General features: G+C 32.0%; 1 protein-coding gene across 1 annotated transcript in view; it reads left to right on the forward strand.

Annotated features, from left to right (window-relative positions):
* TMEM65 (transmembrane protein 65) overlaps positions 1-13,954 on the forward strand; it is a 56,515-nt gene extending 42,561 nt beyond the window's left edge. The window contains exons 4-7 of the mRNA XM_059901504.1: positions 3,429-3,483; positions 4,346-4,388; positions 6,248-6,353; positions 8,378-13,954. Coding sequence (XP_059757487.1) covers positions 3,429-3,483; positions 4,346-4,388; positions 6,248-6,353; positions 8,378-8,479 — 306 coding nt within the window. The 3' untranslated portion in view covers positions 8,480-13,954. The remainder of the gene's footprint in view (positions 1-3,428; positions 3,484-4,345; positions 4,389-6,247; positions 6,354-8,377) is intronic.
* The last annotated feature ends 550 nt before the right edge of the window (positions 13,955-14,504 follow it).

Below are 14,504 nucleotides of genomic sequence, written 5' to 3' on the forward strand. Positions count from 1 at the left end.
GAATATTTAGTTTCAAAATAGGGATAAAAGTATAATTTACATAGTATGGATTATAAAATTTGCTTAAAAAATATCTAAAATTGGTTCATTCAAGAATGGTTTTCTTTGGTATGTAGTCTCACCTTATGTCCAGATTGATAGGGATCAGATATCCAGAAAGTCTAGACATTCACCTGGTTGAGGAAACACAGGGTTCACACAGCAGGAAGGTATCTTGCTCCTTAAGCAGTCACAGAAGATACTGTAGCATGCACATAATTTGAAGGTGATAAGCACCCATTAGATACATAATTCTTTAGCAAAGTAGTCTGGTAAGAGCCTCTAAAATACAATTTCAAAACGCTAGTTTTTTTGACTGATTATGACATTTTCCTATTATGTATATAAGAATCAATTTGGCTATTTTATATATCTGTGAATATGAGAAACTTATTCAACCATACCATACTACCTTTTCTGAAATTACTAAAACCTTGAGTTGGTTAGATTATTTAAATAGTTAATGTAAATAAAGTCTAATTGTAATGAAATCCCCACTATGATGAATTTATAAGCTATATAGTTTAAGATTTGATGTGTTCTTGAATAGATTGTCTGAATTAAAGCTTCTCTGTTTCATTTTTACACTCAATATTTTAGATTCTCTTTATTGACAGCTGGTACCTCTCGTTCTACCATCTTAATAATCATTTGTTTTTTTCACCTCAGTTGGGCAGACCTTAGATATTCAAAGGATGAAAGACTGTCCTTGCTACAGGGAAGTGTTGAGATGATATATTTTGCATAAAGAGGGGTGCAGGGAGATTTTGAAGAGATATCAGAATAGGGAAACTGGGTAGTTTCTTAGATCCTGAATAAGACCTTCACAGTATGGTCTTATTATTTCTTTGAAATAAATATCTAAAGTAACAGATATCTGTGTTTAAATACAGATACCAACAAGACAAAACAAACAGAACAACCACATTCTAGAGTCAAATTATTGTAATGTTCCTATTTTGTATTACTCAGGCCTGTGTCTCATTACTAGTGTAACTGAGAGTGGACTATTTTTCCAGGCCTGAGATGGTTGACTCTAATTCAGTAATATTTGTTTTTCTGGTTTACATTGAAATCCAGTTTCAGGAACGTATCACCCGTTTTTTATTTATATAGTACTGAAATAAATAATTAAACTACTGGCTTAAACCTGATTAAGAGTAATAGATATGGCAAAAAATATTATCCTGTGATAATTGCAAAATAATTCAAAAACAGTTAAATTTTCCAAAGAGGCTTTTTAATAGACTGCTAAGACTAAAATCCATAAATAATATAACTGTAGGATCTATGAAAAGGGAAATAAGTGAACATTATTATCTTAAGAATGTTTTTCACCTTTTTTTTTTAAAAAAAAAAAAACAAAACAAAACACTGATTGCCTCCAAACATTGTAGGATAGCTATGACTGTTTGAAGATAGTAAGTCAAGAAGATATTTCATTCTTCTTTTCTATCATGCCATTTGATGTTTTTCCCGTTCGGTATACTCTCTTAACTGCCACCCTAGTTGTAGTCATGTAAACAAATTCCTATATAACTTCTCATAGTAGGCTTGACCTTTATTCTTGGCTGCTGTTCATACTAAGCTTTTGATTTCATAGTTTTTTATTAAATTTTTATATTATTGGGATTGCTTTTTATAACTTATAGTGGGTTTTGGGGGATTATTTGTCTTACAATTTAATTAGGATAGAATTGATTAAAATTCTAGCATAGATTAATCATATTAAGGTGATGAACCAAGTATAACTTTAAGACAACTAGTATTAGGTTTATTTATAATTTCTACCTCACCTGTTAACATAAAATTTGATGTAACTATGGGAAAAAGGAAAGGAGTGGATAGTCCATTGCCTTCAAACCGACCTTGACTTTATATGAGGCTTTTCATGCTGTTTGAAGGATCTTTGCGTTCTTAAATTCAACCAAATGATTAAGCACTTAAATGCTTTATAAATACATGTATTGGCAAACAGATTTTTGGGGGGTCATTTCTAATGATTCATTTCTAATGATTCATTGATGTTAAAGATGCTGTATTTATTTTTTTATACACTATAGCTGTCAAGTGCTTCTCTTCTATAGTAATGCTCCTGATTTTTTGGATTCCATATATAAAGATACTTCTTCATGCCTGTTTTCTTCTTCAGAAATCTGTTTCTTTGGGTATCTTTACAACCTTGTAACTTTAAGTGCCTGGGAGACTTTTGTACATCATGCTGTTTGGTCCATACTCTACAAGAATTATATTTTAAAGGAGTGGAATCAACAGGCCTAGGGGAAAGAAAATTGAGGAAATTAAACTTAGCTTCTCTTCAATTTTGTAAATAATTGAGTAATACAATATTTCTATATTACCAGATAGGACATTCTTTTTTTTTTTTCTCCACAAATATCATTGAGATTTGTAGGGCATTCTTTTTTATTCTCCATAAGTAGTATTGAGATTTTTTAAAAAGTTTTAGAAATTTTCAAGCATCAGTATTCAAGAGAGCTTTTGAAATTAAGTCCACTTATGGCCGAATTGTGTAAGGATTAGAACTGAATTAGCACAGTAGATTGTAGGATTTCTTCTTTATTCTATGCAATAATCCATTAGAATGGTTTAATCTTCTTCACTTCAGTTCCTTCTCTTTAAAGTAGAAGTAAAAATACGAGCCCCTCTTTTCTTGAGAGAAATGAGATAGACATAGAAAATCTTAAACTCTCAATAAATTCAGTGGAAATACAGTGGAACCTCATTTTTGCTGTAGCTCTATTGTATTAAATGCTATTGTTGCTTATAAATGAATCATACAGTCTCATTACTTAACGGTTAAAGAACTAAGTGTTTTAAGGATAATTTTTGAAGTCTGATTTTTTGGGTCCCTAGAAACTGGTTTTGTCTGTCTTTTAAATCTTTTATAGGGTAAATATCAATAGTATAGTTGTATCATTCAGAATTTAAAATTTAGATGAGTTGGTTGTCTTTGTGTTAAAAGCATTAAAACAACTTTCTATGGTAAGAAAATATAAATTCTAGATTATTAATTATGAATTATATTGCTATGTGTGTTGCTATTTTTTATTTTTATGAAAGCCTAATTTTAATAAATAAAATATTGATGTTATTTCTGCATGAATGCATATATTGGGTTGACCAAAAAGTTCGTTTGGGTTTTTCCATAACCTCTTATGGAAAAATCCGAATGAACTTTTTGGTCAACCCAATATTTAATAATTAAGTGAATTGCTATAGTATATGTGTATATTTATGCATATTTTATATATATAATTTTGCTGATAACACATTGATTATTTTACCTCTTTTTATTAATGTTTTGCTATTCTTTGATAGTCACTTCAGTTTTAATTTTTAAGATTAATTTCTTTGTAATCATTTTTCAGGGAACCCATATTGAGTTATCTATTGGAGTTATTTTGGGAATTTCAACTATGGCAGGTATTTAATAATAGTAATGTTATTATTCCATTGTATATTTATGAAACATTTTAGTAGGTTAGGTTTAGAAGAGGATACTTTATTTGAATGAGTTTATTTACTGAGATGTCTCTTAGTTTATCTACGTAATCCTATTCCTCTAATTTTTAATTTCGTATATGTAGCACATATTTTTCTGAGAAAGTTTAGGTACTTTAAGTTAGTTAATGGGTAACAATAATCTACTAGATTGACTATATTAAAATTTTTTTTCTCTGAATTCAGTGTTACCCTAAAACCTTCCTACTCTTTTTCTCTATCAAATTATTTATTTTCAAGTTGGGCAGAAAAGTCAAGGAAGGAAATACAAGATTGAACATCTAATTTGGTTCTATCTCCTCTTTCCCCCCAAATACCACTGTACTCTTCATGATGGTGACATTTGGGAATGATTCTGTGTTGTTTTATTCTATGGAACACGTGAAGTAGATGAGTTAATGAAAGAGACATTTCCTCTCCTTGATTTTCTTGAATGTCACAGCTGTACATATAGCTTTACTCTTTAACTTTCAAGTATTCAAATTCCCTTAAATATTTTCTGAAAGTTAAACTACAAAATATTGTACAGGTGTTTTAATACTGAAACCAAAATGGAAACTGGCTACCACATTAGAAAAAACCTACTACTTGATGGAGGTAGAATACTATAATCTCAGAAATATTGTGTTCTATTTTGGAGATCTCAAGATTCAGAGCTGTCGAATGAACTACTTTGGATATTGTCATTGTAGTTTAGAAATGTGATAACTCTTCCAGAGCAGTGCTTTATTGATTTTTCTGACTTCTATGTAATAATTCACTTGTCCATTTTTCATTTTTTTAGCTGCTGCTTTGGGAAACCTTGTGTCAGATTTAGCTGGTCTTGGGTAAGTTCATTCATTTATTCATTTGTGCATGTGTGTACTTGCTCTATTTCTCTTCTCCATTCTCCTTTAATTGAGAAGGATTTTAAAAAGGGACATTTATTTTTGCATGTGTGTTTTATAACTAAATTTTTAACTTTAATGTTTCTAAATCAATAGCACTAAATCTTTGGTGTGCATCAAATATAGATGTCTCGCTCACATCCCAGTCATGCAGAATTAGTGTCTCTGGGGATGGGACCCTGACATTTGTGTTTAATAATCTTCTCAAGCAATTCTGATATGTGCAAAATTTTTTCTAAAACTACCATAAGGTAAGTTGAATTTTCATTTACTGAAGTGTTTATATGTATTTTATAAACATTTCCAAGGGTGAGACAGGACTAAAAGTAAGAACCCCTATCATTATTTCAGCCCCACCCTCCTCCCACTAAACCCAAAGATGAGAAATATGGCTCAAATGTGAGGATACTGACTGGGCATGTTTTCTAGGGAGAGGAATTTTCAGAGAATAATGGCCAAAACATACAGGGACTTGGCTAGTTTTTCCTCTTTTTATTCCATGTGGCAGGAATGATGAAACAAACTGAGGATGCCTACTTGGAAAAGGCCAGCTTTCTCTCTTTCTGTTTTACATTCTCTCTTCTAAGTGGCAGATGGCCTGGGCTGCTTCCTGAGCTTGGGGAAGCCTGGGAAGTATAAATTAGACTAAGTTGGCATTAATTTTTGTGATAAACATATTTTCTCTTGCTCAGTCTTTGGGTCTGTTTCTTCCTTTTTTGGTTCATTAGAATGGTAAGTTTTGAGATTTGGATCTGAGTCTAGTAGAGGTCTCCTTAGCCCTATAATCTGGAGAAAAGCAGCTTTATATATGACCTAACTCTATATATTAGACTTCTGCACTGGAGTTTGGGGCCAAAGCTAATGTTAAAAACACAGTTTCTTTGTTCTGGGCCAAAGCAGAGATTTTATATTCCTGGAATTCCTGACATAAACCTATAATGATATTACCCCTTAAACATTCCATTTCCCAGTTTCCAACATTAAGGTTAATAATGATAATATTATATAGCTACTGTGACAGCTTTCTATATTTAATAGAATCAAATGATCTAATAGATCTCTAAGGCCATTTGGTTTTGGATTGTATCATTAAACAATTATTTTTTTATTAGAGATAAAGATTTGTTGGGAGTCTTATATTTAAGAACTACTTCTCCTCTGACTTTTAAAAATAGCATTAGGTAACAAATACCACATTTTATCAATCTTAGTTGCACAGGTTTTTAGAACTTAACATATCTGACATTGGGATCCATCTTATAATTGATGGTATGCATAGTTTAATTGGCAATTTTTTTTCTTTCTTACAGTTCTTAAAGATTGTATCCAATAAGCAATGGCAACTTAGAATTGATAAATACTTGCAATTGCCCTGAAAATTGTAGGCTGTTTTTCTTAGTATATCAATCTGATAAATTTTGGAAATTTTTGTTTTCTGATGATAGTTATTAACTTATATGTTAAAGTGCTTTGCTTTGAATTTGGAATAAATGAATAAATTAGAAGTGTTGTAAAAATTTTTATATACCTTTAATTGTTCTTTTTAAGGTAATGGTAGAGAATAATTACTCTAAGTTAATTAATTTACCTGTGTATTAAATATGTCAGTCTGAAAAATTTTAAACCAAATATATTTATACACAATGAAGATGAAAGTTGTAAAAGAATGTTTATACCATTTCTAGAGTGCCAATTACAGGTATAGAATTATCTTATCTTTGTAGTAATTAGTTTTTCCTATGTGAGGACATAGTGTGTCTCTTTAAAAACTTATATTCTGTCCTCTTGTATTTTTAAAGACTTGCAGGCTATGTTGAAGCTTTGGCTTCCAGGTTAGGTCTATCAATTCCTGATCTCACACCAAAGCAAGTTGACATGTGGCAAACACGTGTTAGTACACATTTGGTGAGTACTTTATATGGCTTATGACGGTGAATTTGGGTAGCCAGAGCAAGACACTGTATTCAGTCCCTTGAGAAATTTGAGACTAAAATTGATTTGAGTGGAGTTTTTAACAAAAACTGTCCAAGCCTTGGCAGCTTCAGAAAAGCAGTAATTTTTTATTGACTATTTTTTGTAGGTATACTTGATTTTTGAAAAATTCTTTGTATGATTCAGTTACTGTTGAGGAGTATCAGTTATGTGCTGAGACTGAAGAACATAAAACGAGTAATAGACTATAGTTCTTTTTAAGGATTGTGTAGGTAAGGAACCAGACATATTAAATAAATTATAATTTAGTGTGACATATTCAGTAATAGAGTTATGCACCAGATATAGCAGAAGCACCAGGAAAAGAATTAACTCTTTGTGGAGAGAAATTTCTTTTGGTGTGGAGATTTCTTGGTGAGTATTAGATCTAAGCTTATTTTGAAATTATTGATGAGACATTTACTAGGTGAATGAGAGAATTCCAAGTATATTGACTAGCAAGTAGAAAAGCATGAAAACTAACTGGAAGTTCCTAGCGGAGAGAGACAGACTGCATCTGCTTGGACCCTGTCTGTCTCCCTGGTACCTAGCATAGAGTTTGGTACTTTGTAGATTCTCAGTAAATGTCTGTATGAAGACATAAAACTTAATTCAAAAGTGTATAACCTTAATAGTCATCATAGGAATGCATCATTTAAAAATCATTTATAAAAATTAAAAAATATTTTTTTAATGTAGGTGAGATCGCAGAAAAATTGTGTGTACGTATACATATAAATATATTGCAATGGGTATACACATATTTGCAGTTTTGTCTAGAATAGATAGCATGGCAGTATCCTATGATTATGCACAAATATTCATATTATTTGATTTTTAAATAAATCATTGAGGAGGAGCTATACACAGAAATGTTTATTGTTCTGTCATTTGCAATGGTGAAAAAGTAGCAATGATTTTTAATGGTAAGGAGAGCTTGAATTCCCTGGTGGTCCAGTGGTTAGGACTCGGTGCTTCCACTGCATGGGGCCCGGGTTCAATCTCTGCTCAGGGAACAAGGATCCCACAAGCCACGCGGTGTGGCCGGGAGAAAAAAAAAAAAAAAAGAGCTTTACGTAGATTATAAGTCCATCAATTCAGTGGAATTTAGAAGTTTTTTTATTAAGTTTATGAAACAGTTTGGAAAGGAGTTTATTATAACATGTGTGGCTGTGGGGGGAAGGAATAAGGCAGAAAACAAAGCTATGTTTACATAATGATTAGACCTACATATAATTAGGTGTATATGGGGATAAATATTGAAAAGGAATATATACAAAGGGTAGCAAATACAAATATGTTGAGAGTACTTGGTGAGATATTTCCTTTCTTCCTATCTCTGACATTTTTAAAAAGTGTTTTTCTACTTGAATACTTCTCTAATGTTAATTTATTTTTTTAAATAAATTTATTTATTTATTTTTGGCTGCATTGGGTCTTCATTGCTGTGCGTGGGCTTTCTCTAGTTGCGGTGAGCGGGGGCTACTCTTTGTTGCAGTGCGCGGCCTTCTCATTGCAGTGGCTTCTCTTGTTGCGGAGCACGGGCTCTAGGTGCGCGGGCTTCAGTAGTTATGGCATGCGGGCCCAGTAGTTGGCGCACGGGCTTAGTTGCTCCGCAGCATGTGGGATCTTCCTGGACCAGGGCTTGAACCCGTGTCCCCTGCATTGGCAGGTGGATTCTTAACCACTTCGCCACCAGGGAAGCCCCTCTAATGTTATTTTTATGGCAATTTGAAAAAAAATTTTTTTTTCCTTGTTGCTTTGAACTTTACATATTATTTGTTCTAGAACCTTTTGTACATTATTTTTATATTTAAGTTACTATGATCAAAAGAAATACAGTCACAGTTGAATTTTATAGTACATAGTAATTTTTAATTTTTATCAGATACTTAAGCAAGGATTCCTCTTACAGGGGTAAATTAACTGTCAAAAAATCTTTTCTTTTGTTTCCATAGGGCAAAGCTGTTGGGGTGACTATTGGCTGCATTCTAGGAATGTTTCCTTTGATTTTCTTTGGAGGAGGTGAAGATGATGAAAAACTGGAAAAGAAAAATTAACTCTCTTAGGATACCTATAAAAAGATGTAAACTAATGTACCTCAATTATTAAATATGCTGTCACAACATTTAGGAATTAAGACAGTAACAGTGCATAGATAATGGGATCAACTAATTCAGCATGTATTATGGAAAACACTAACTTATTGTGGCTTGGTTTTCTTAGGACATCTTTTTTAAAAAACTTTTGTGTAAATTGTTGAAATGCTTTTTCATCAATGGCAGTCAACATTTTACCTTTTCTTTTTCTTTCTTTATACACCAAAATATCATTTAAGTATCAGTCATTGATGTGCTGTGCTGACTTGGGGTTTGCCTATTTGTTACTTACCATGTGTACATGCATGAAAGCATTTTCTGTTGTTGTTCCCTTATAGTTACAATTCAACCTTAAGATTTTTTCCAAATTACTGAAGATGTTTAACATCAGTTAAAGATTTTTTTTACTCTTTTTGGCAACATCAATTTTGTACTGTTTCACAGTAAACATTTACAATCATATAATTTCAGTCATTTAAAAAAAACTCTCACATCTATTCAGAATGGACAGAGACTTTAAGTATTTTAAGTACCTATCACTCATTTTAATTTTCAGACCTTATTGTCTCAAGAGCCGGAGATTAATCAGGATGAACAATTATGTGGTCTCCCTACTACATAAAACCATATATGTTAACAAGTGTATTATTTTGAGTTGGTTTTTTTACCAATTTAATTTCTCAGTTTTGAATAATACATAGTGATTTCTGACTCCTAAGGGAAAGTCATTATTTTAGAGTATTTTTAATGGGGATTGTGGAATTAAGGTGTGAACACTTGGAAAATTAAGAGGCAAAAAAATTTTTTTTTCACAGAAGTATAAAATGGAAACTGTCAAGAAGGTTTATGGTATGAGTGGTGAAGTTGAGGTGATATTTGTAAGGTTAATAAAATACAAATAATACTGTTTGGGAAGGCTTTTCTCCCCCCCAAATGTCTTCTCATCTGAATTGAATGAGTTTGAGTACTCATAATTTTGACATTGTTATAACTTCTTTAGCGGATTTTATTTCTGGATAACTTCTTTTGAGGTGAAAAATAAATATTTTATGTTTTGCTTTTTGGTATATATAGCCTAGTGGTCAAAAGACATATGAGGAGAAATTCTTTCTCCCTTTTTTGGTCCCTTTTCTTTTTTTGTGGTCTTTAAATCATATTTTAGATTGAAGTTACTTATGTCCAGTCTTGTGTATCTGATTTAGGCATAGATAGGATTCATATCTATACTTGTGAATCATAAATTTTAATTTTATGAACCCTTAAAGTTTGTTAGCATGTGGTCTGTTACACAGGCTAAAAAATTACTCTTAACTGTAAGAGTAGTTGAACACATCATGGGGGAGAAAAACAGAAATTAAAGTTACTATTTGGGCCGCTGAAATTATTAATTTTGCTAAATAGATGCAAAAGAAGGGAAACTTAAAGATGGCTCTATTTACAGCTACCTTATTTTTAAAGTTTTATTTGCACATATTTACTTTGAGGTCTTATTTTCAGAGGAGCTGTTTTTTCTCACAAGGCAATTTGTCATAAATTCTCTTCTGTGTACTTCAAAATGGTTTTAGTGGTGTCCTTTAATCATAGAATATAAAAATAAATATATAACATTCTTATTATGTACAAATACTATGACAGTCTCATTTGATCAAATTAGAATTTTAAAACTTAACATTTTAAATAGAACTGTGGTTTGTATCTTCCACATAATACCACAGACACACCAAAATTTTTATTTTATTATTTCAGATGATAGGATTAGAGTGATTATTTTTTAAAAAAAAATTTTTTTTTTTGGGTAAATGTTTAAGTGCTTTTGTCCCTAACTGTATTGCCAGTCCTTTCTGTTCTCTAAAAACATATTTTATTGTGGTGCTTAAATTTTCTTTTTATTAATTAAATCCCATATCCAGAAACTTTGCCTGTGAGTTTAGAAAGGGCATTTGATGAGTGCTTTCATTTTTTTTGCTCGTGAAAATAACCCAGTCCTACAGAATCTTTTTAGCTGAGCGTCTGTAGAATTATTTAAAATGTCAAAATATGGAACATATAACCTTCATATTGAAAAGTATTTTAACTTATGGACACAATAAAAATTTGCATCATTCAGGTAATTAGTTAAAAAAAAAATGGAGCCCATTTGTCCTTAAACTAAGGTACACATTTTTTTCAAGATCTTATTCTATACTAGTATGGTGCTTTGCACAAAGTGACTTCTGAAAAATGGTTCCCTTTAAGATAATGACTTCATATAACCATTGTTTCATATTACTTGTCACGAGGAATTTTATTTCAGATTGAAACTGGAATTCTTATTTCTCATATTAGCTGTTTCTTTTTTGGGAGCAACTATAACTATGGTTAAATGCAACGTGAGCTGTGTCAGTACTCTTTGTTTGAAATTCATGTTGTCTGTGTATTATGATTTATTGACTTGTTTATGCATGTAAATTGGGTGCATTTTGTTGGCACTGTATGTTAAGTGGTGACCAATGTTTTTACAAAGGAATTGAACAAAGAAAAATACCTTTTAAGAAATTTTGGAATGTGGTTTTGATTTTGAAATTTGATTTTCTTCCTAATCTCAGAAAACCCTGGTTATTCTGTAGCTTAAAAGAAATAGGATTAATAAATGCAGATTTGTTACAGGGTTGTAGCAGTGACACTGAGACAGTAAAATGGAACTATTTACCATTTCCCTGAAGTCCACACTTGAGATACAACATTACACATTATGAGAGAAGGATGATTCCCATATTGAGATAATTTGATCTTTAATAGGATGTCAAAAAAGCTTTAGATAGAGAGATTGGCGAAAATTACACTGATGGGTATTTATTTACAGCAGAGATACCCAAGCCTTCTATGTAATAACACCCCATTTACTTTACTCCGTTTTTCCAGAAGGTGAATTTTGAAGGTAATGAAAGTTTTATCTTTTACACCAAAAGTTCAGGTAAACCATTTTGAAGTAAATCTTCCTAATTTTAGAATTATATTTTCTTGCCATCTTACGAGTGTATTAAATGTAATATAATATAATCTTTTTCTTAGTGGCTAAGTGTCATCTTTATGGACATTGTTATTGTGCTGTAATGCAGTACCTTGGGAATCTGGTTTTTATAGTTTTTCATTTTCCTCCCATTTTTTTGCTGCTGTCACTTCTGGCAATTGCTCTCTCTCTCTTTAATTTGCTGCTTCTTGGTTGTGTGGACTTAGAAGCTAGATAGTCAGTCTTACCCATAAATTATTTGGGAAATATTAGAAAATAGTCTGTGGAGCCCGAGTGAGATGATGATGTCAATGATGATGATGATGGTAAATACAATGTTAGCTCCCTTTTATTAAGTACTTATTTGTTGCTATGTACTGTAGTATTTTACATACATAATCACATTTAATCACTGTAATAACAATGTTAAGTTGGTGCTGTTATCATCCCTATTTTGTATCGGGTGAATTGAGACGTGGAAAGGTTAGTTTGCCCAGGGTGTCACTATTCATAAGTGGAGTAGAGTCTGGTTTTGTCCAGGTGTGAAGTCTGTGTTCTGAACAACTTACTATGCAGTTGGGACATCAGTTGCATGGACTCTGTAACGTCTGTTCTCTGTTCAGTTTCCTTTCTGCCTCTATATTTATGGAGTTATTTTCTCACTTGCAACTTAAGGGAATTGTACTTAAAATCTCCAAGTCCATTGAACAAATCTTGTGTTTTTGGTTGCATATTATGTACTAGGAACTGTTCAAGGCTCTGAATGAACAGCCAGAACATCCGTATTCTCATGAAGGTTATTCTGTGGGGGGCATGAGTTGGGGAGGAGAATATAGGAAAGCAAATGTACACTTAAATAGTGGTGATAAGTTCTGCAGAGATAAATGAAACAAGGGGGATAGAAAGTACCGGTGGTCATACGTGGGTGCTTATTTTTATACAGGGTGGTCAGGGAAGACCTGAAAGAAGTGAGAACATACACAGCACAGATATCTGGGAAGAGAAGGTATCACGCTACATTCTAGGAGGTTGGTGTTAAGAAAATCCCCACCATATGAAATATATTTCAGTTTGGAATGCATTGTAAGATTTTTTTTTTTTTACTGAAGTATAGTTGATTTACAATGTTGTGTTAGTTTCAGGTGTACAGCACAGTGATTCAGTTTTATATATATATATATATATATATATATAATTTTTTTTTCAGATTCTCTTCCCTTATAGCTTATTATAAAATATTGAGTATAGTTCTCTGTGCTATACAGTAGGTCCTTGTTGGTTATCTATTTTATATATAGTAGTGTGTTTATGTTAATCCCAAACTCCTAATTTATCCCTCCCTGCCTCCTTTCCACTTTGGTAACCATAAGTTTGTTTTCTATGTCTGTGGGTCTGTTTGTTTTGTATATAAGTTCATCTGTATCTTTTTTTTAGATTCCACATATAAGCCATATCATATGATATTTGTCTGGCTTACTTCACTTAGTATGATAATCTCTAGGTGCATCCATATTGCTGCAAATGGCATTATTTCATTCTTTTTTATGGCTGAGTAATATTCCATTGTAGAAATATACCACATCTTCTTTATTCATTCGTCTGTTGATAGACAGTTAGGTTGTTTCCATGTCCTGGCTATTGTAAACAGTGCTGCAATGAACATTGGGGTGCATGTATGTTTTCGAATTATGGTTTTCTCCGGATATATGCCCAGGAGTGGGATTGCATGTAAGAAGTTTCCTTGTTTGTTTTGATTATTCATGTTTTCTGCATTAAGCCTAAATATTAATATTTAAATATTAATATTAATGCCCTGCATATTTACTTACAGTAGTAAATGGAAATGACTCAGAAGCATGGGGAAGCTATCCTAGAATTCATAAAGTCAGTGGATAACCAACCTATCAGCAAGTAATTTAGGGTTTGTTGTGTGCTCATAATGAAACCTTACTAACAGATCACTTGTTTTTACCAAAGTAATAAATGTTATTGACATATGGGTTGTAACACTGAAATTAGTTTTTCTCCCCTGAGGTTTAGAAATGAAGTAGTAATTAAAGCAGGAACTTGTAACATTTTAATTTTGAAGCTTCAGAACTTTCAGGATCTATTGATCTTATACTGACAGCCGTATGAAGCACATGGTGTTTTGTATTGGTATTTATATGAAATTTTATGATGTCATACCTAGGTTAATGCTATTGATAAGTTTATGAATGAAAGAAATTTCAGCAATTTTTTATTGACTTTTAAAGATTAAAAAGATGGAGTAGGCATATGGTAGATTATATAATTTCTCCACAACTACAAGTCAAACCTTTGTTTAAATGAGTAAAATGTGAGAATGGTGACTGAAGAGTTAAACTCAAAGGAACTACTTTCAGGGGGAGATGGGGGGAACCCTCAAAAACTGTACAATAAAGGAATTTTCTGTGAGAACTGTGAAATTCAGTAAAGATTTGGTATCTGCTAATAATATGAAGGCTATACATTTATATAGTGCTTTACCACTTATAAAATATTTATGCAGATGCAAGATATAAGTGGAGTTTAAGAGAGGTAGTTGAGTCAAAGAAAGCTGTTAGGCACCTTAATTAAAATTAAGATTTTTTCCTTTTGCATATCAACCTCCCCACCCCCACCATTCTTGCTCTGCAGTATTGATTCTGCAGTGTGTCTGTATCTGTCTCCTTTATGTCTCAAATGTATTTTTTCTCTTCCTTATTTTCTCTTCTTTTCCTCAACCTCAGACTGATGGAAATGGAAAGTGCAGTTTTTAGAATGTATTTTATGTCCCACACTGTTACTTTAAAAGCATATAAATCAAACATTTTCTTTCCCACCGCTACTTGGGACAAGTACAAACAAGAACAAATCTTAATTTAGTTCATTCTTTAATTGTTAACAGCTTTTTTTTTTTTTTTAATTTTTATTTATGATTTATTTATTATGTTTATTTTTGGCTGTGTTGGGTCTTCGTTTCTGTGCGAGGGCCTT

Source organism: Balaenoptera ricei, chromosome 17 (assembly GCF_028023285.1).
Source record: "Balaenoptera ricei isolate mBalRic1 chromosome 17, mBalRic1.hap2, whole genome shotgun sequence".
In the NCBI taxonomy this organism is placed as follows: Eukaryota; Metazoa; Chordata; class Mammalia; order Artiodactyla; family Balaenopteridae; genus Balaenoptera; species Balaenoptera ricei.